Here is a 22,419-nt window from a genome sequence, read left to right as displayed (position 1 = left end):
TTCTTGCATTAATTTGAATTTGATGTTATATGGCATCACAAACTGCTAAAAAGGAGGGTTTAAATTAAAAAGGAAAAACTTGGATCACGTTCTTTTAGCCCAGAATAATTTACAGATTATAGTATGTTTCATTTAAACATTGTGTAGTTTGTTTTAACAATAAAAAAGTTTGGACACCCCAGATTTAAGGGCAGCAAAAAAAAAAAGCAAAAATGGAAGAAATACAAAAGGAGGGAAATATTTTTCACAGCACAAAGCCACAAAGATGTTTTACCATTCATAAACGATAGTTATGGGAATGACAATTCAACAGGAATCATAACTAAGCATTTAAATTTCTTGGAGAAAATCCCCCAAACATGCCAGACGTTGTATAAATAATCCAATAACTGCATTAAACGACAAGTAAAGGCAATATGGAAGAACTGCTGCAATCCTTTAACGTCTGAGTGAGAAAATAATCAGTTTGGTTCTCTGAGTAATACTTTACATTCAGATGCAGAGAAAGTTCAGACTGTCGTTCGGATCCCCCATTCATCCTTTTGCAGCTGTAGTAATATAATGCAGCTTTGTCTGCACAACTCATTTACCTGTCACACTCCGAGAAAGTCTGGCTTTACCAAAGGGAAGATAAAGAGTGATGAAAAATGAGAGGTACAAGATGACAACCCATTTATTTAGTAATACATTCTGCAAACTAGAAATTTTATTCAAACTTCAATGGCTAAAAAAAAATGAAAGAAAGGAAGGAAAAGAAGGAGAAAATTTAAGGAGCAGGGAGAAAAATGCATCTATTCACAAGCAAGGAATGCAATTTGTTCAATCGACAACACAAATAATACAATTTAGTTCAGGGAACAAAGCTTTTTTTTAAACATTTTTTCTGTCATTCCTTTGGAGCTAGAACATAATACAAAATATACAGTTATTGAACTTTGTAAAATCACTCACAGAGGCCTCTGAGAAGCATTTGAATCAACACTGACAATATTTAACTACAGCACTCTAAAGCTATTCTTCTATGTGATCATAAATAGAGCAGGTACATTAATGTATGTATGCACACCTTGAATGCTTTACGAGGTTACCATGTTCAAAACACTTGCATTCGTTAAATGTATGACATCATTTGCATTGGAAATAAAAACAAGCTTCTGACTGGGATCAGATGTGGCGACACGGGCAGAAAGTTGTACCTTGTGACAGCCAGGACAGATTCAGTACCTTAAAAATAAAAACAGAAAAGTTTCCAATCTGTAAGCTGTAATGTCAGCAGCAGTATTCATCCTCGTAGTGTTTTTTTTTTTTATTTGGTGGAGGTGGAAGGGCAACAACTTTACACTGCAAAAACACAAATTGTCAGAATATTTCTGTCTAGTTTCAAGTGCAAATATGAAATTAACTTTTAAGCAAGATATAAGAGCTTGTTTTAAGTTAATAATTATTTAATAGTAATGAAAAAGAACTACACTGCAAAAACACAAAATCTTATCAAGCATTTTTGTTCAGTTTCTTCTGTCTTTGTACACTTTAAATAAGACAAAACTAACTTTACAAGTTTCAGCAAGATAGGAGCTTCTTTCAGCATTTTATTCCTTAATTAGGACTTTTATATAAAAAGTAACAGTTCCTTTGACAGATTATTTCACTTAAAACATGAGAAAATTAAACTATAAGAGAAAAAGAAATTCGCCAGTGGAACCTGTACGTTTAAAAATAATTTTTTAAAAATTAAATGTTCAGACATTTAATTCTGTATCTTTTTGAAAACTTAATTGTAAGTTAGTTTTGTCTTATTTCAAGTGTACTAAGATATTTGCACTAAAAACTAGACAGAAATACTTAGTAAGATTTTATGTTTTTGCAGTGCAGATTCACTTATAATACTGGAAAAGCATCTGGTTATAAGTGGAATAACTACTTTTCTCATCAATATTAAGGAATTACTGACTGAAAACAAGCTCCTACATATTGCTAAAAAGTTACTTGTAAATTAGTTTTGTCTTATTTCAAGTGAATTAAGACATTTTACCTGGAATCTAGACCAAAAACACTTGAGATTTTGTGTTTTTGCAGTGCAGGAGGTGGAAGGGGCAACATGAGATTTGGGTAAGGCAAATCGGTGAGCTTATTCATGAGCTGAAGAAAGATCAGCGAAGTGAGGCTCGGGTCACCCAGCAAGGGGACGAATAACCACCACTGAGGGTCACACAGTAAACGCCACGACACAGGTACATCGATATGTACATGAGGGGCGCGAGCATTTAAAATCTCTCTAGTCTGCTAGGTAGTCCTCCATACAAGAATATACAGGATGCATTCCAGGCAACCAAAGGTAACTCTGTAAATAGCTTTATAATTCATTTTATACAATAACAAAATTAGATGATTTGACAGATGATCAGTGCATATGACTACTGTTATTTACTTAGTCGCACAACAATCAGCAACTACGTTTCTGTGGATGTTGCTTTGGCACGCTGCAGCAGACAGCCATCCCTGCAGCAGAAAAGCGGCCCACTCAGCGGGGGGTCGGAGAAGGTTTGACGACACCAAAAGAAGCCAAGTCGCATTAAAAATAGTTCACACACTGCAAAAAACATAAAATCTCAGCAAGTGGTTTTGTAGTTTCTAGTGGAAATATCTTAACACACTAAAAATCAGACAGAGGAGCTTGTTTTAAGTAAATAATTCCTTATTATTGGTGGAAAAAGTTCCAGTTCCACCGGCTGATTATTTCACTTGTAACATGACAAAATATCTTGTTTTAAGTGAAATAATCAGCCAGAGGAACTGGAACTTTGTCCACCAATAATAAGGAATTATTTACTTAAAACAAGCTCCTCTGTCTTGCTGAAGTTATTTGTAAGTTGGTTTAAATGTACTAAGATATTTGCACTAGAAAGTAGAACAAAAAAATTCTTGGTAAGATTTTGTGTTTTTGCAGTGTAGGACCGAAATTTTCCTTTTCTGCATTGCAAAGACACAATGCAGATAGAGTAATAGAGTAATTTTTTACTCTATTTTCTAGTGCAAATATCTTAGTACATTTAAACCAACTTAGAAATAACTTTTCAGACAAATATAGGAGCTTGTTTTAAGTCAATAATTCCTTAATATTGATGAAAAATTTCAAGTTCTACTGGCAAATTATGTCACTTTTAACGTGATAAAAATATCTTTTTATAAGTAAAATAATCTGCCAGTGGAGCAAACACTTTTTCATCAATATTAAGGAATTACGATCTTGCTAAAAAGTCACTTGTAAGTTAGTTTTGTCCTATTAAAAGTGTGCTAAGATATTTACACTAGAAACTAGATCAGAAATACCTGAGATTTGTGTTTTTGCAGTGTAGTTAGCAGAAGCTTCCTCATCCACTTTATTTTATTAAATTGAACCCTGAATTATGGCATTTCCCACTTTTAATTAAGTAATCAGGTTTAAAAAAATCAACAAAAAGGAACTAAAATGAGCTAAAAGTCGACCAAAACTACCAGAAAGATAATGAGGTATTTCAGTTCATCAGAAACTGTTATGGATCGTTTGTAGTTCATTTAAAAGAACGGCAAAAGGATGACAGGGCAAAACACAAATCTTTGCTAAAAACAAAAATAAAACAAAATAAAGTTTGCATTAGTAACTTAATAAACTGTTTTTTAAAAAAGCAGGGCACTCCCTAAGTTTGATTTCTGTAAATCACACAAGCAAACATTTGTTCCTAATTATAAAATAAGTGATGCAGAAGTTGATACCTACCAGGTGTGAAGGCTGGCAGGTGTTAGGAGACATCTAGAGCGCTTAGATACAAGCAATGCAGAGCAAATCAAAAGAGCTGCTTGACCAAAAAAACAAACAAACAAAACGCTTTTATATACAATAAAAATCATCTTTGCTCAAACACAGTGAATAGATCGAAGTATTTTACAGAATGTAGGTACATTTCTTTACACTTGTGAAGGAGTTAAACACACTGCAGTTCAGCTGTTTTTATCTTTATGTTGCTTTGATTAAATAATTCACTAAACTTTATTAGTAGTTTATAAGCCGACCGGTTCTGTGGAGCTTCAGTATTTCTGAACTTATGCGCTGAACTCTGTCTTAAAGTTTAATGCTGCTTTAGACACATTAAACTGATTCTTCTTATCCACTCTAGCGCCCCCTGCAGCCACCTAAAGAAACGTTTTCTCTTCTTCACCAAAAACACCAGAGAGCACCTTTAAAATCCAACGAAAATAAAATTTTAAAATGAAGATGTGTGGGTTTTGTTTACACTGCAGGAGTTCGGTTGTGTTTTTCTTTTTGTCGAATCAGAAAGGTCTTTGGCGAGGATTTTATTTTTATTTTTTTGCCACAAAAGCACAATAGGAAAGCAGCTTGAAGTCTGATTTTTAGGATTTAACAACTCACCACAAACAGAAATGTGGTGAAGTAGTTAGGATTGTCTTTTTTTTCTTTTAAAGATAAATTAAGGATTATAAATTTAGTAAATTATTACTCTTTTCTACATTAATGAAACATTTACAAAATGATTAGAAGAAAAGCTGATTTCACATTTATGCTAAATGATATTTTAAAGAAAAAAAAATACTCAAGCGAAATGATTTATTCCTCAAAAAATTAGGCCAGAAATATTATATACATACAAAAAAATTCATAACAATGCAAGACAAAAAAGAAAATGGCAGAAATCTGAAATAAAGCATTTCTCTCCAAGAAATACATCTACTGTGTTGTTAAATACATGTTTAGTCAGTGATTTATCTAGTTATTTTCTGGGGGAAATTAGAAATATATATCTATATATATTTTTAAAAAATTAACCCACATAACAGGCAAACAGCAGCAAACTCTCTGCTGTGGTTTATTGGTTAAGCAGGACAGATTTAAGTGATGCATTTGTTCTTGGTTCACATAAAGACCAGGAGAAATAAATAGTCTTATTAATATAAGAGCCAATAGTTTCTCTTTTTAAAACATTAATCCTAGAAAATCAGTGCTTAAAACAGTTCAAATCAAATTATCTAACGAGGAAACCACAGAAATTAATTGGCATAAGCTGTAATAAAGATTAAAATTACATATGGCACCTATAGTGGTCTACTTGGATGTTTAGGGATTAGTTTTTCTAAATATGACACAATATATTTATAAATTCAGGCCAATTCGGGTTAACTTAGTTCATTACAGAATAACAGCATCTATATATTTTATTATCCAAAGCTGTTCCGAGTTAAAGCATGGCGGTTTCTGGGGGGCGACTTTTCCCTTCAACTCCAGCTCCATACAACAACCTTCACACACACACACCTGCAAGCATCTATCCACAAACAGTCAACACCAGTCGGTAAATGCCTCTTAAAAAATGGACAAAAAGAAAGATTTTTCCACTTCATTCTGTCAAACTGCCATTATTATTATTATTATTAGAGTGTACAGAAAACCTGTTATGAAAGTAAAATAACAAAATTGATCAGGATTTCAACTGTTTGATGTAAGAGCTTACTGTGCTGTCAATTATACAATTTACCCGTTTCTTAAAGGAGCATAGACTAACCGAAGGGGAGAGACAGGAAAGTGTTGCAGGGGGGAAGTAAAAAGCAGAGACATTGTGCCTTGCGGACGCTGCGGTAATATTCACTGAATAAACATTTGAATTTCAGAAGAGCAGAAAAAGGCAGATAGTGCATAAAAAGTTCTCTTTTTTTCCATTTCTTTCATTTTTTCCCCCTCTCTCGTTCTTAAACTTAAAATCAAGCTGCATTAAATACAGGCTGTTTGTACAGGACAATTGCACTTCACAAAAACAGAAATATACAAACACACAAGGAAATGTGAATCAAATTAATTACAGCAAAAGAAAATCTACTATTCAGGCGGATTATTTAACAAAAAAAATGAACAAAAAAAACTTGTGGACTCACTTGTTGTGGATTACTTTTAGAGAAGAATAATAAGGAGGGTGAACATAAAAAGGGAGACAAGATGGTGGGGATCCTGAACTCCAGAGTGGACTGGTGCTGCACTATTCCAGGTTTGTGTGCATGCAACTCTTCCTCCTCCTCTTCCTCCTCCTCCTCCTCCTCCCATGTATTCCCTTCTTAGAAACCAAAAGCTCAGAGTGACGGAGAGACAGACTGCTGAGCTGAGCTGCTGTGGGTCTTGAGAGGATGGTGGTTTGTAAACTCTATGTTGTGTTAGTGGTAGGAGGGTGTGTTACCACATGTCGTCTGTAGATGCCGAGTCCTTGAGAAGAGAGGAGAGGAAGGAAAAACCCTTCAGACTTTGGCTGAACACCCGCCGGATCCCCACCGAGAGCCGCACAGCTTCCAGCGGTGCAAACTGAGGCCTCACTAAAAGTAAAATAACACGTTTCGCCCTTTCTAACACAAATTAATGTTAATCATTCATCAGGATTCATTTCTTCTAAGGAACATGTTTATTTATTGTTGCCATGATAAATTCCAGTTAATAATATCTGTATTTTTTTTCCACTGTTTGTTCAAAGAGAGTATGTGAAAATATGATTACATACAATTTTCTGTCAGGATAACTAAATTTTTTGGACGATAAATTGCAGAAGTTCTTGCGATAAATGATAATATTGTTGTTTTGAGATCATTTTAAAGTAATGTAGTGGTAATAATGGCTTAATAATGTAAGAACATATTCTTAAAGGCCAATAAACTTTAAATTCTAACAAACATTTAACACTGGAACTGGAAGATATTTTAAATATCTGAAATAAATAAATTTGTTTGAGGGGCTGTAAATGCTGTGACACACAATTAGAGCCGTACAGTTACCTAAATATTTATTATTCTCACTTTTATAGTACCACAAAATATTGTGATAAAACGTAATGTCCATATCGCCCACTGCAGTTACCAGCCATAAAAATGAGGACAGGCCGGAAGAGCTGCACGATTTGGCTTAAAAATAAAATAAAATTTTAACACATTTACATTTTTTTCTTGCTTTCTTTTCCAACATAAAAACTATTTTCAAAAAGTGGCTTTTATTCCAATCATGCACGATGGACTATTAAAGACAGGCTATGAGAATTTTTGTTTAATTATGAGAATTTACTCATATTTTTAGTTTTACCAGAAAGTGTCTTAAGATTTGATGTTTTGAAGTTCTGCTACTGATAATTTCATGCTAATTTGTTAAAAGATTAAGTATTTCTATTGTGTGTCAACTATTATCTGTAAAACTTATACAGATAAGCTTAATAACTATATTAAGCTTATCTGTATAAGTATAATACTTATACCAAACTTATACCAAAGTATAACTTCACAAGATGCTAAACATTTTTTTATTTTTTGATATTTTCCAGGTTTGAATTCTCATAAAATTTCTACTTCATCCACTTAATTTTACAACTTTATTCTCAAATTATTCCAACTCTTGGTGTAAGACTGTATTCTTGTAAAATTATGATTTTATTCTCGTAATTAAATATAAAAAAAATTTAGCCTGGCCCTAAAACTCTGTCGTAGAGCTGAGCTGAATTCGACGTTCAAATAAATATCGTCTTTAAAGCGGCGGTGTTACGCGTTTTCCAGGCACAAGGAGCCATTTTATAGTACGACCAAGTAAAAATCTTACCTTCAGTCGTTATGAAAATGCTACATATATCAAATATGACTTAACAGAAATATGACTTTGATATGACACACCTTGAAATTAGGCCTCTGTCTCTTTAAGAAGCTCCGCCTTCAGGACGTCATCACAACATGTCTGCTCTATTTAGCAGCATTTCCACCAGAGTTTAACTGATTAGTAGCTGCTATGATGAGCTCTGCAGTTCCACAAGGCGTTTGCTAATTGCTGCTGGCTAGTCTGAAGGAGCCGAGTGTATTTAAGTGTTTTGATTTTGGCAAGGGGTGAAAAAAATGATTAAAAAAGATGTTAATTCTTAAGAAATATACAGTCTCAAAGCTTTGGATAATAATCAGTTTTATAAGAAGTTATAAATCTGAAACTTTAATCACAGTTTCAGATTAAACTAAAGCCGCTGAAACATCCTGCACCTTGTAAAAAGAATCAAATTCATAATATCTATAAGCTTATAGCTGAAAATTTACCACCATTTACTTTTATCTTCTTGTTAAATTGACTTGTTTAGAAAACAATTTCATATAAACCACTAAAATGTTGTAATTATTCACTGCGTTATCTCTTTGTGATTGTTGACCAGGAGAGTAAACTGTTGGATTAAATTTAAAAAAAAAAAACTTAGGCAGCAGTTTTGTTCTTATAATACAGTTCTGACTTTAAACACTAATATATTTCTTGAACAGCTAATGCAAAAATAAACAGCAGCAAAGTAGAGAAACTACAAATAAATAGTTTTAAAGAATTAGAAAAGATAATAATTTGACAAAGAAGACAAGGATGGGACTTAAACTTAGACACAGATCAGGATTGCTAACAAAGATTTCACCACAAGGAGCGCAGAAAGAAGGTTTTCTATTCAACAAAGGAACCAGACAAGATTAACAGGTTAGACCAAAGCATTAGGATTCAGAGGAAAAACAACAAACTGATGGAAAATTCAACAAAAATACCTCGATGACACATCCAGCATGATTCTTAAACAATTCTGGTTTCTTTTGCTTCAGGAGCAACAAGAAATCCATCAAACGGCGCGAATGTTGCTCACATTTTAACAAGAAAGAAAACATTATCTTTTTAAGCAATCATCTTAGCAGCAGATTAGATTTTGAGGAAGAGGGAATGGATATCAAAATAGCCTTGAAAATACATGCAAGTTTTACAACATGAATAAAACATTTGTTCTGTTTTTGTTTTAAGCTTGTGAAGAAGCATCAGTGCTCTTATTACAGAGACTGAGCTGTTAAATTAATATTAACTTGACAGATTTAACTATTTTATCTGGCTCAGCTGCTATTGGTGATCAGAGGGTCAAACACTGAAAAATATAATTTATTTTCCTAAAACATTGATTGGTTTTTTTACCTGGTTGGACCAGAACACAAACAGATTCTGTTGAACAATTTAAATGTATATTAAGTTTTTAATGTCCCAGAAATTAATCCCCAGAAGTTTTTAGGAAATGTAGATGAAGCACGCACGCACGCACGCACGCACGCACGCACGCACGCACGCACACACACACACACAATTCAATGTCTGCTCGCAATAAAAACATTTATTTAAGGTTTGATCCAACCATGTAATAAACCACCTACAGTGTTTACTGGTCTGCCTGCTTTATTTTTTTAAGTGTGTGGTCCAGACAAATTTTTGGGGTCACTATTGAATTCAGAAACTATTTTTAATTTAGAAACCAGTTTCCTCTGCAGTCGGTCTAGAGATTCTGTCCAAATTATGTGACTGACGAAAAAAAGACAGCAAACAAATATTACATTTATAAAGCTGCATACTGTATCAAACGGCATCAGTTTATATTTAAATAAAAGTAGGTTTGTGCATAAAACTTTGCAACTTAAATTCCAAGTCTTAGGCTAGCTTAGCTGCATGGCCTTTTCTTAATTAGAAAATAAAAATCTAGTAATTATTTAAAATATAGTTAAGCAGACTAAAACAGATTCAAAACTCCCAGGACTATGAATTGCGATTCTCTCTCTATATTTTTTTTCTGGATCTCTAATCGGTTGCGTTGATTTTTTTTTTTTTTTTCAAATTCTTGTATTTAAATACAAAAAGTCTGATGTTTGACATCACATATTGTTCACAAAGTTGTTTTCTCATTATTATAAGAGCTGCAGAAGCCCTCAAACATAGAAACTCCCTGTTTTGGATGTGAACAATCAAAAAACCTTTGATGAGTGTAATAACCAGTAGATGAAGGTCACTTCAATTTATAAATGAGAAAAATCTTGTAATTCCTTCATTCTGTTGGATTCACACCTAAAATCTAAAAGAAATTGCCAAATTTTGTATTACTGTATGTCTTAAGAATAAAAGATGGAATCGGCTAAAATCGGACAAAAAAACAGGCTAAACAAGGAGAGAAACTAGAAATGTATATCTACGGAAAACAGATTTCTATTTTTATCTATTTGTTCACCTAAACAGCAAATCTTCCACATGCACCACGGAGTACCACACAGTTGTTTTCTCGGTCCTCTGCTTGTTACAGTTCATATGTAGCAGGGTTTTATTTCAACAATATTATAAATGTGAAGTTTGTCTAAAATTCTTTATTCATTCTTTGCCTTTATTTTGTTTAGTTAACAAGTTGTTCCTCCAAACATTTATTGGTGTTTTAAGTTCTGTTACGCTGTCGGTTACCGGTTACCATAGTAACCGGTAACCGACAGCTCCTCCTCCTTTTTCTGTTGCCGTTAGTAACTGTGGTATGTATGAGCATCCGCTCTGTATGTTCTTGACAAGTATTATATCTTAAAATATATTTTAGACAAATTTTATAGTGTGCAGTGTTTCAGGAGTAAAATTGCTATTTTTTACATTTTTAAATGTTATGATTGTTAATGTTGCCCATTTCAACCATGTTTAATTGTACAAATGTTAACTGCTTACTGCTATGACCAGCTGCCAACTGATGATAGCAGTCGGCAGACCTTAGACGAACACAGAAAGGTTACACATACACTCCCATGAAGTTAATTTTTAAACACATTATCGTTTTCATTTCTTAATGGATCATATTCAGATGCATTTACTGATAAACGATATTTGAAACCAAAAGTTTATGGAAGTTATTTCTTCCATAAAATACTAACAATAAGTTACTGCAAAAACGAACACATGGTTAAAGAAAAACCAAGTAATTAATCCAAAGTGGCCTATTCAATGCAGAGAGGACTTTAAGGTAAATAATCTGTTTGGGATTTCCACAGAGCTCTTAGATTATCATGCTTAGATATAACCGATTCTTCTGCTATATTTAAATGTTTTACAGCATTTTTATACATGAACATCAGAAACCTGTTCTGTTATATAGTCGGTTAACTCGGGACAGAAGGCAACAATTTAACCACACAGTCAGAAAAGGAGGACAGGAATGTCAAAATCACCATCATAAAATGAAGTGTTTCCTCTAATATTGTTCCAGATATGAAAATTAGCTGGAGTGTATTAGATTTAAATGAGACTAAACATGGCTCAATATTTTTGTTACCCAATAAACGTAACAAAATTATGCAACATAACACATCTGGTTTGACAAGTATTTAAATAAACATTAATTACCGCATTTAAAAATATGACCCACTCTAGTGGTGTAACTGGAACCTTAAATACAAATATAATTAATGCTTTAGTTTAATGCTGATTTACAGTGGCGTGAAAAAGTATTTAACTTTTACGCATTTAGTTGCATTTAAACTGCAAACCTTAGTGCAACTTTATTGGGATATGAAAGCAGAAGTGGAAGAAAAACGATTAATAATTATCAATGTTTTGTTCAGCCAATTTGTGCTGCAGGATTTCTGTTCGTTTTTTAAATCTAGAGACAATACTTTTCTCATTTTGCCACAGATTCTAAAATGTATTCAAGTCTAGACTTTGACTGAGCCATTTAAACTAGGAATGCACCAATCTATTTTTTACACTTTTGATACCGATACAGATATCTGAGATTTGGTATCGGTGGATATCGATCTGATACAGAAAAATAGTGTTGAACTGACTTAAAACATTTTGTTTTTAAACATACTGAATTACAAATTTATTTGATAGATAACTGCACTGGTACAGAACACTTAAATAAAAAATAGCTTCACAAGCTTCGTCAAATATATAAAAACAATGCAACTTTAATTTCTTCAGTCAATATAAAATAAATGAAAAAAACTGAAACAAAAGGTTGACTATTCTAGTCAGACATGTAAACAAAGAAAACGTTTTTCAAATGGTTCAGAAATATAATGTAAAACAAGTAAAGCATGATGTCACTCAGAAAAAGCACAGAGTTAGACAGAATAGATCTAATTCAGACATATTGTGACGATACCAGAGTATTTTTGGATATCAGGGCCGATACAGATATTAATATTGGATCAGAGCATCTCTAATTTTAACACATTTATTCAGTTCCCACCTGGGTTCTTCGAGAGGTTTTTAAATCTTGGAAAGTTTATAACCTAAACGTCTTTTGTCTCCATGATGCCATTTCTTCTCTGACAAACCTCTGAAATGAACAAACTATTCTGAAAGCTGTTAGTTGCACAATATTTTATTTAACGATATGCGAGTAAAGAGGACCGAATACAAATTTTTATTTTCTTCACATCCATGCACTACTTTGTGCTTTCCAACGCATAAAATCCCAATAAAATTCACCAAAGTTTGTGGTTCAGCGGTTAGGAATATTTTAAGACACTGTAGATCATCTTGTTGCAGCGTCAATCCATAATCACCCAGCCCATGACTCACTGTGTTTAAAAGAAAAACGTGGATCTTCCTAGATACAAAAGCATGCAACAAATAGACTTTGAGCTTTGCTTGTCACACAACCACAACCATGCAGAGAACAAAAAGAAGTGGATACTTACAGTGTCATCGCTTCGGTACGGGTTAAGTTTGTTGTACACTGCTTCAATAACACTTCGTCTGCAGGAACAAGGGCAAAACAATTCACTTTAACACAAAAATATCCTGTTTTTAAGCTGATAATTTATTGGATATCATAACAAAAAGCCCAGTTTATCATAGCAGAAGGCATCGCTTACTTGCTGGCCAGCTCTCCACCAGGGGGGAGGTTCGGGATGCTCTCAGACGCTAACGTCCGCATAACGTGGACCAAATCTGGGACGCCTTCATCTCCCTGCTTTTTGATTATCTCTACAAGAAAAACACAGGAATGTGCGATATGGCTAAAATTAATATCACAATATATATATATGGATGGGTGGCATGCAGTAATGATACATATTACAATATAATTTGTATAAAACTTACAATAGAAACAGAAAAAAAATCAAATACCAAATAGTGGAATATATGTATTTAACAAAAACATTTAACACTTGTTTCTGTGGATGTTATTTGTGTTTAATGTTTGTAACCGTTTTGTTTTATGCTGCTGCCTATAATCTGATTTTAAAGGAGACTTGGCAATGATGGGCAGCAGTATTATCTCAATGGTGACTATCTGATCAAATCAAAGTTAAATTAAGTTAAAAATGTATATCTAGAGACACTGTAACTTTATTGTAAAGGATGTCTGTGTCAAATCCTGCTTTTTCTTTCCAGTGTTGACTGATTTTGTAGTTGGCTGCATTGCTGGTATTCAGTGATCTGCATGCTTCGTTTTAAGGTAGTAAAGCAAACTGCTTGCATGTCCTCTCTTCCACATACTTCACAGATTACATTTTTCTGCTCCTGGTCTGATTGTTTAATCATCCGGCGGTCTTAAGAGACGGGGTCATTTAAACTGCATACATTTTTTACTCTGTGTGCAATTCAGCACTGTGCACTTTTACAAGGTTTTCTTTTTGTGGTTTCAGAAAGGCACCATCACCCACGTGTTTCCCCGCTGTCCGACCGCGACATCTGCCGTGCTCCTCCTGAGTATAAACCAATTTTGCACTGATGAATAATTTGGCATATCTAATTATTAATATAAAATCACGAAAAGAGAATCTGCTTCTTTTTTTTAATATAGAAAAATCCCCTTACTAAGATTGTTGTAATGCTCTCATATCTTGACCAAAATGTTTAGGTGTAAATCATTTCCAACTGAAAATGAGATCCAGTCACTCTTATGCAGGGAATTAAGTAAATAAAAAAGATCATACTAAATCCAATAAGAAAATATTGCTTGAACAATATGTCGTTTATTACTTTCCTGCTAAAAATAAAGTATGTAATAAGGCAGTTAAAGTTACATTCAGTTTTCCAAGGATACGGTTCACACAACAGCTAAATGTGACCTAAATCTGATTTTTGTCATGGCTAAATTCAGATCTTTCCACCAAAAGAAATTTTAAAAATCTAATTTATTCTAAATCAGATATGTTTCCAATCGCATTCATGCTGTCATGCTGCATTTTATCTGATTTTTATGCCACTGATGTCATAAGTGTCGCAATTCTGCACCAGAAGAATCCAGACAAAGTAAATCCAGACAAAGTATATCCAGACGTAAACTGGATTCCCGAAAACGTGGAATCGTAACAAAAGCTTCTTTCGTATTATGATCTTGTGATACTGTCAGCTCCCGTTGCTGAATAAACTTTAAAATCAATCCATAAATTCATTATTGCTTCTATAAATAATGCGCTGCAGTGTGACGTCAATGTTTGGGGTTGTAAATCGTTCACACAGAAGTCTGATTGTGTTCGGGTTTAATTTGTAGCATGAACTACCTTGAAAAAAAAGAAAAGTGTTAATTGAGGATTAGTATCTCCTGTGTGAACATACTCCAAGTTGCTGAAAACTACCTGTATCTCAATTAAACGTAAGAGCGTCTGTGCTCATTTTGCCCCTTAGCATTTTGTATCCGCCTATACCACCGATGGAACGTTGACAGTTGTTGATATCAATAATTTTTCATTTGTTTTTTTAACATCTGAAATTCTGCTAAACTGGCGACGTGACCGTTACCGTTTCATCTACAATTTTCATTCCATGCCGGGTTTTTTTAAGCAGTTATGAGGAACTGTAGGAAAACCTCAAACTGCTGCAGTGCAAGTTACTCCACAGGTCGTTGCTAGGTAACCAAAGAATGAGAGTTGCTAGGTAACCAAAGAGCGAGGGAGACTATATCGATGCCATTAAACTTACTCAGCTACTTAATGGCATCAGGTTTGACCTCTGCATCAGGCAGACGTTGAACAGCTGAAACTTTTCCTATGCCTACATTTCCCAGAATGCTATTCAGTTCAGTGAATATTCTACATATCGCATATTTTATCATGTCCATTTCTATTGATACTGACCACTTGTCTAATGCCACATATATTGCTACTCATTTATTTCTTTGGGGTTAAATGGAGAGAAATTGGTAGGAAATGAGGGTTTGAAGCAGAAAACTGACCTGCAGCTCATTAAAAGTTTGTTTTCACATTCAGACTGAATGAGGTGTGGCTACATCTGATGCTGCAGATAAGAGAAGCGGCTTGCTGTGGCCCCCTGGCTCTGGTATTTGTGTTATCTATTTGGGTGATCAGTTGACACGATCCTTAGCTTTAGAGAAATGCGGTGACGCATTTCCAGGGAAGCCAAAGCAAGGGCTTAAATATTTATAAAAACATTTGTTTAAATAGACGTACACGTTAAAAAGTGCCTCAGAAGTCACATTATTAGTATTTAAATGATTCATGCAGGCAATAAGTTAAGATTTCACAAAAAATAAACATTTTTAGAAGATTTTAAGAGGTAGTTGGGTTCGGTCTATCCTAATCCTTAACTGACAATTTTACACATGTACATGCCTAAATTTCCTCCTCAACATATAACCATAAATCAAAATGCATAAATGGAACATAGCTTGATGAGAAAACAAAACAAATACACTGACCTGCTGTTGAATCTAAAACAACATTAAGAAATGATACATTTTAATTACCATACATTCTCTTTTAACAGGAAAGATTTCAGCAAAGATCATAAAACCAAATGCTAAACCAATTTTTACTCAACAAGTAGTTGATGTTTACATGAATTTACCGAAAACGTTTCTGATCGTGTAGAGTCAGAGAGAAAAGCTGCAACCCTAGTTTAACTCAGTTTGCCTCAAACAAATACACTAAAATATGTTTGGATCAAAAATGTTTTAAACATCTGCTAAAACAGCTATTTCCTCCTAAAATCACAGTTTTAGTGTCAGATTTTACTCCAAATAAAGGAGCATTAGGATAAAGTTTTCATCTCTTTATATTACGAGAAATAAACTTCTCGGGCTGTTAAAACTAAATATTATTAATATCGGAGTTGGGTAGTTACTTACTTGTTTACTTGAGTAACTTTTTGGTAAAAATAAGTATTTTTAGGAGTATTTTTACTTTGTTGTACTTTTTACTTACTTAAGTAAAATGACCGGATACTCTAAACACGGACAGTAACTTCACTGAATGAAGAACAAACAAGTTTTAATCAAAACTTTACATGAATTTGGAAATGCTTTATTTTCCCTGATTTTGTTATGTTATCCACTTGAATTACTTTCAGTTTGGCCTTTAAAATAGTCAAATTTCCACATAACTTTAAAGTTTGGTTCTTCTGAGACTTTATTCAAGTTTTAATCAGTTACTCAGTACTTTTTTACTCTTACTTGAGTAATTTCTTACATGTCTTTTTATTTTTACTTGAGTATGGGGAAGCAGTGCTGCTCTTGCTTGAGTTTTGTTGCTTTCCCTCCCTCTGGTTTTTATTAAATCAATGTTTCGCACCTTCTACTCTGGTTTCAAGATATTTGTCCAGCTCCGCCTCACGTTTCACAGCTTCTGGAGAAACCTTCGGGGCCCCAGGAAAGCAGATTAACACAACACTCATATTGTCCCGGCTCCCCTGTGGAAAAGAAAATAAATAATAAAGCAGCAACGTAAATCAAGGATAAACCAGGCAGCGCGTTAGCATGTCGGTGCAGGTTTGGCGGACGAGTCATACCTTGTACAAGCAAGTGTCAACAATCTCATTGCTGACTTTTTCAAGATCCTCTGTAACTTCCAGCCTTGACCTCACAAAGTCACAGAGTTCCTCGTTGGCCATGACATCCCAGATGCCATCACAAGCAAGTATAATAAATTCATCTTCCCCCTCGCTTCTTTCTATCGCGTACACCTCAGGCTCTGGGGAAACGAGCTGCTCCGTCGGGCCTTTTCCATGGACACACTTGTAGTCGAAGTCACCCAGGGCTCTAGACACAGCGAGGGAGCCGTTAACTCGCTGGATCATGACCGAGCCACCAGCGTTCTGGATCCTCTCCTTCTCCAACGGGTTGCTCGGTTTGTGATCCTGTGTGAAGAAGTGCACAGCTCCCCCCCTGCTGAGGAGACCCCGCGAGTCTCCACAGTTGATAAAGTAGATATGGCTTGGCGAGATCATCACGCCTACTGCGGTGGAGCCGCTGCGGTCCACGCCGTGCTTCTTCTCCGAGATGGTTCGCATGTGTTCGTCGATCTGTAGGAATCCCGTGCGGATGCCATTCTTCACGCTGTCCACGCTGGTGTCCTCCTGTATGGCGCTTTGGAAGTCTGAGTTGCTAGTGATGTGCTCCAGCAGGTGCTCGCAGCAGTACTTAGCAACCTGAGAGCCGGCGTGCCCGTCATACACGGCGAAAAACGACCAGGGGTCGAGGCCGTGGGGCAGACCGATCACCGCAGTGTGTGCGTCTTCCATCTCAACCCGCCAACCCTGCATGCTGCTCAGCCCATACCTCAGGTTGTTACCCTCGCCATGGGAATTGTACTTTTCCATCTTTGGTTTGTCCAGAAATGCCCCCATTGTGTCCCTCAAACAACCTGAAAAACAGATTCAGTGAAACGTTGCAAAAGATTAGTGATTTTATCCTGAAAATGTGTTCAAAATGTGCGATTAATCGAGTATTCTGACGATTAATCGCCTTAAAGTACTGGCCCATTCTGCAGATTTTTCATTTGACCGCTTAAACATTTTTAAAAGGGTACTGGAAATACATTAACAAAATTCAAATAAATAATAAAATAAACCAGAACTGGAACAACATGACATTCCTTCAGTGAATCATCATTTAACAGAAAAAGGTTGCATCCGCAGCTAAAAAAAATAGTTGTAACATCAACATATGAAAAGCTCAACAAATTCTGTTTCATTTAGCATCAACACAGTGCAGGGCTAATCTATTGACTATTTTATGAACAATAATTGAATAGCAAAAGGTGCTTCATAAAATATTTGAACCAGGTGAAGCCAAAACAACCTCTTAAAGAGTTCTGGGTAGAACATATTCACAGAAAAAGATGCAAAATGTTTTTTGTTATTGTTGTTTTTTGCACAGTTTTGGCTTAATTACTGCTCTGAACATGTTTCAAAAGAGGTCTTATCCTCCAGTTAGCGATTGATTGTTAAATCAGTTGACAACTTTTTCAATAATCGATTAATCGTTTCAACCCAAGCTGAAAAGCATCAAAACTGCTGTCTAAAGAAAAAAAAAAAAAAAAAAAACATCTCATATGTGTCCACACATTTAGCAAAATAACCATACAGAAACATCTCTGCAGTGTTTTTTAAAATGACAGAAAGCTTGCCGTTTGTTTTAATCCTGTGAGTAACAAATACACCACCAAAGACAACATCCAAGGAACCAGAGAGGAGGACGGATTCTCCTAAAGGCCAGCTTTGCCTAGGCAGCATGGCATTCTCGCAAACAATGTGCCATATGTATGCATAGCTTAGCCGTCACGCTGCAGCTAAGCTATCCATTCCCTTTCTGAAGCTGGTATAAGGCCAGGATAACGCAACATGCTTGGCAGAAGCAAAACTCCCAGACGAGAGATTCAACTCTAATCAGCTTGTTTGGACATAATGTTGCTTTCAACGTAAAATGCTTCTTATCACACAGAAAACCAGAGGTTGAAATGTGATTCTTAAATTTCATGCATGTGTGAAAATGTCTCTTTAAAGACATGAAAAATGTTGCCGTTTTTACTTGGGAGTAAAACTTTTTAACTTTTGGCATTTTTAAATACTACTATTTAAAAGACACCTGATCAACCAAGAGGATTCACATTTTCAATAAAAAAAGAGAAAATTTGGGAATGAATTTCAAGGTGTCATTTGTACACTAATTATTTTATTAACTACCAATGGCTGTGATATCACCTGAAAAACAGAGCTTTTTATTTGAAGTGAAGTACTTAAAATTTCCAAAGACAACATAAAATAAACTTACTCTGAAATATCTTTTGTATCTATTTCCACTCCTGTTGATTTCATAGTTTGATGCCCATCTTTGATTTACCTGAAGTAGATTTAATTTTTTTAAATCAACCAAGTAGTCCGTTAACTTGAGTTTTCAAACACTCATATTCTAAAAAATACACTAATTTTATATGTAAACACATGCTTACCGTCTTAGTGTCGAGGTAGAATATTCCTTGGTGCCGTTTTTAAACGATGCATCTATATTATAGGGTTCAACCTTTTTAATGTGTAAAGGAACTCATATTTTTACCACTACAAATGCAGAATATTCATCAAAGATCATTTGTAGATGGTTTCATGGCAATGTCTCTCAATATTTTTGAAAAATATAAATTGTTAGTGCGTCACTATTCTTCCCAGGTTTTAATATAACATGAAGGACATAAATGGCCAAACAAATTAAAATATGTTAAACACTGCAATGGTTTCAATTTTTTGACTACACATGATCTTGGCATCATTTAAAAGTTATTTAAATGCTTTTTTAAAAATATGAAACAATTGATTTTCAACTAAAATTGTTCTTAGCATACCAATTCGCAACAGATGTCATCTCAAATTGCTTAATGAATCAGATCCAATTTATTTCCAAAAAAATAAAAAGAATGATTTCAATAGAGCAGAGAAAATCAAACTAAATTGCATAAATTGAAAAAGTGTAATTAAATTTAGTTCATAAAGCCACTTGGTAAAAAAGTTATTAATCTAAAGAAGCTCATTGACTTTGCAGCAACCTCTCCTCCTGACCAAGCATGTTATGGCAGCAGACGGTTGATTGTTTTGACACACAACTCCTGAAAGCTAAAACCTATAATTAGTTATCATTCTTGGAAAGAAACTCGATCAGCTGTTCAAACATTAAGTCAAGAGAAATAAAATAGGTGTTATGTGTACAGTAGAAGAGTGTAGTTGATGTATGAAGTGAGTAAAAGCAAATAACACGTCTCCAATCCATCTGTGGCAGCAGATTAGCATCTTGAATGTTGAATTCAAAGCTCTTCTGTCTAAAAATAGTAGACATGTGTTCACATTTTGACTACTTATTAGGAACGCTGTCGGTGCTGAAAACATTCAAAATCTCACAGAGAAACTAAAATATTCAAGTTGAATATTGAGGAAATGACAAGCCTCTCTCCACCGGTGAACGACTTAATTTTTAGACAGACATGGGTCCAACCCCGAGGCTAGAGTTAGCTACCTGACTGACCAGTTTGTTGGTAACAACCTGCTCAAATACCACAGTTCCGCTTGTGGTGGCATGAACTGGTTCCCATACTGGCCCAGTTCAGTCAGGATCAGTTAGGCCCACTGGATGAAGGTCCAGCCCAGGATCAGATAAACAAACAGCCCTGCCAGTGTGCGGCCCTTGACCCTTGTCCCTCTCCACTAACTCTGACAGGCCTTCTCACCCTGTTGTGCTAACGTAACGTTAAAGCAGGCAGAGCCGCCAAAGCTGGCCTAATCTAACGTCGATACGCTAATTTAGCATGAAGTGCTAACTGCCCGGGTATCCCCCAGCAGCTGTCGGCCAAAGAGTAAAAAATTTACTTACCAAGCAGATAAATTATCAGATGACAGCAACGCAATGTGCAGTAGGGACCGAGTGTCCGCAGTTACCACCAGAAGGTGTTCAACGACGAAATGTAAGGGTTAGCGGTGGCTAAGCTAGCTAGCCTACAGCTAGCAGTGAACTGTCGTCACTCAACACTCAGTGCATATAAACTCTGGAACTGTGCTCCCTCTTTACGCGCTCCCGTTTTGCATTACATTATCTCAGCTGGTGAGCAAAAGAATAAGCTCGGCTCTTGTGTTTCTGAGGGGGAGAATCAGTGTACGGCCAAGCCAGGGAGGGAACCTGAACCGTCTGCCCCAGCCTCTCCACTTGACAGCTTGACAGCTTGCTAGCTAGCGTTAGCTTGTGAGACGCCACGGGGACAGGACCCGGATGTTCCAGACTGCGTCTATTCAAAAACATGACATCATCATTGCTGCTCTGCTGCAACCCATGTGCACGGAGAGCGTTACACAACGCTACATCTAAACCACTATGTCACACTTTTATATGTATGTGGTGGAAACAGTGATGTAAAAATCAAAATATATTTAAATCAATGGTTGATTAGTATTACATACCCTACTCGTGTACAGACAGATTTAACCCTGTGAGTGAAGTAAGGTTACTGTTTTTTAACTGCTGAAGTGCATTTCTCTGAACAAAAAGGTAGTCATTTGTGCACATCATGGTAGTTTCTAATTCCTCATCTTAACAAATTGCTAATCATTTTGGACATGCAAGTTTATCTTAAACCAAATGAGGAGATGCTGATGCTGACCCTCCCACTTGTCTGTCTCTAGAAATCAGGTGAAGAGGCAGCAGGAGGGGCTGAACTGGAACCAGACTGCTGGTCTAAGTATTTCTGATAACATTACTAAAACTGCAAAATAAGATGGCTGTTCAAAGAGCTCTGTATTCAAACAAACTAACAGAAAGCTTAGTGGAAGGAAAAAGTGTGTGACAAATGCCTTGCTACTGAAATGTGGTATACAAATAAAATTTGATTGATTGATTGAAAAAACTGTAGCTATTATTTGTGGCTGTTCTGTTTCCCTGCTGTTTAAAGTAATTTTTTCAGCTGATCTAACCACTTCATTTGGAAATGAAGGTTGCAGAATCAGGAAAATGAATGAGAAGCTTCATGATCTGAGATGATCATTCTTCATAGGCTGACCATAAAATGCAGTAATTCTTGTAAAAGAAATCTCAAAAAGCAATGAATGCATATACTGTACTCTTGTCTAACTGGTTTCTTGTTTTCTTTATTTTTAAAGCTTGAAATAAATAAGTAAACTAAATAAATACATTAATTAAAACCTGAAGACAAATCATCCTTTTTCAAACAAAGCCAATATTTATGCATCCAAGTCAGGGTGGAAAGCCCAGATTATGCATATCTATAACTGAATTATTTAGTATAATGAGAGAGAACATAAGTTGAAGAACTTTATTACAAAAACAATTTAAATATTAGCATCGATGCAGCATCAATGCAGCATCGATGCAGCATCTCTGCCAACCTTTAGATTAAAAAGTTTGGGTTCAGCTGGAGTCTCTTTGACTCAGTAAAAGCCCGTTTTCCTCCCTATGTGCTGATCTGTCAGAAAGCAACTCGGCGTTGGTCACTTACGTAACCTCTGCTCTGTGGGTGCAGAGGAGATTCGCCCTCTTGGAGCTCCTGTCAAACTGAAACCCTGGAGTTCAGCTGAACTTATCTGAACCCTAATCTGATCCAAAACAAAAACAAGGACACTCTCTCAGAGGTCTTAGAGTGTCCATGAAAACATAAAGTCGTAACCACAATTTAAATTTCATCATAGAAAGAGAACTGCAGCATTTTTATTACTACCAGTTAAATTTTAATGTGAATTATTTCTGAGTTAGTAAAAATTTTATCTCTTTGTAACGTGTGAAGTCATGGGAAAATCAGGACAAAGATTACAGACTTACACAGAGTTGTATACAGAAATATTTCATATGAAAGAGAACCTATTTTGCAAAA

General features: G+C 35.3%; 1 protein-coding gene across 2 annotated transcripts; it reads right to left on the bottom strand.

Moving 5' to 3' along the window:
• Positions 1-655: 655 nt before the first annotated feature.
• ppm1aa (protein phosphatase, Mg2+/Mn2+ dependent, 1Aa) lies at positions 656-20,832 on the bottom strand. Of its 2 annotated transcripts, none has more exons than XM_015013100.2 (6): positions 20,415-20,832; positions 16,568-17,421; positions 16,351-16,468; positions 12,688-12,799; positions 12,511-12,568; positions 656-6,244 (listed from the first exon to the last, which is right to left on the bottom strand). In XM_015013100.2, exons 2-6 carry the CDS (start codon positions 17,402-17,404, stop codon positions 6,215-6,217), a joined length of 1,155 nt encoding a protein of 384 aa, XP_014868586.1. In that variant the 5' UTR covers positions 17,405-17,421; positions 20,415-20,832; the 3' UTR covers positions 656-6,214. The 2 variants fall into 2 exon arrangements, with proteins under 2 accessions (XP_014868586.1, XP_014868567.1); XM_015013081.2 differs by lacking the exon at positions 656-6,244 and adding an exon at positions 12,176-12,419.
• Positions 20,833-22,419: the final 1,587 nt, after the last annotated feature.

The sequence above is a fragment of the Poecilia mexicana genome, unplaced genomic scaffold, assembly GCF_051168715.1.
Source record: "Poecilia mexicana isolate PSO_F unplaced genomic scaffold, ASM5116871v1 scaffold_22, whole genome shotgun sequence".
Taxonomy (NCBI): domain Eukaryota; kingdom Metazoa; phylum Chordata; class Actinopteri; order Cyprinodontiformes; family Poeciliidae; genus Poecilia; species Poecilia mexicana.
The sequence above is the reverse complement of the archived record's forward strand: the minus strand, read 5'-3'. Positions and strand labels throughout refer to the sequence as shown.

Excerpts from the sequence above, each read along its gene's own strand:
- ppm1aa (XM_015013081.2), bottom strand. The coding sequence starts at position 17,404 with ATGGGGGCATTTCTGGACAAACCAAAGATGGAAAAGTACAATTCCCAT. Across the intron at positions 16,469-16,567 it reads TTGACACTTGCTTGTACAAG|GGGAGCCGGGACAATATGAG; the intron begins GTATGACTCGTC and ends TCTTTTCCACAG. Across the intron at positions 12,800-16,350 it reads TCTTGAAACCAGAGTAGAAG|AGATAATCAAAAAGCAGGGA; the intron begins GTGCGAAACATT and ends TTTTTCTTGTAG.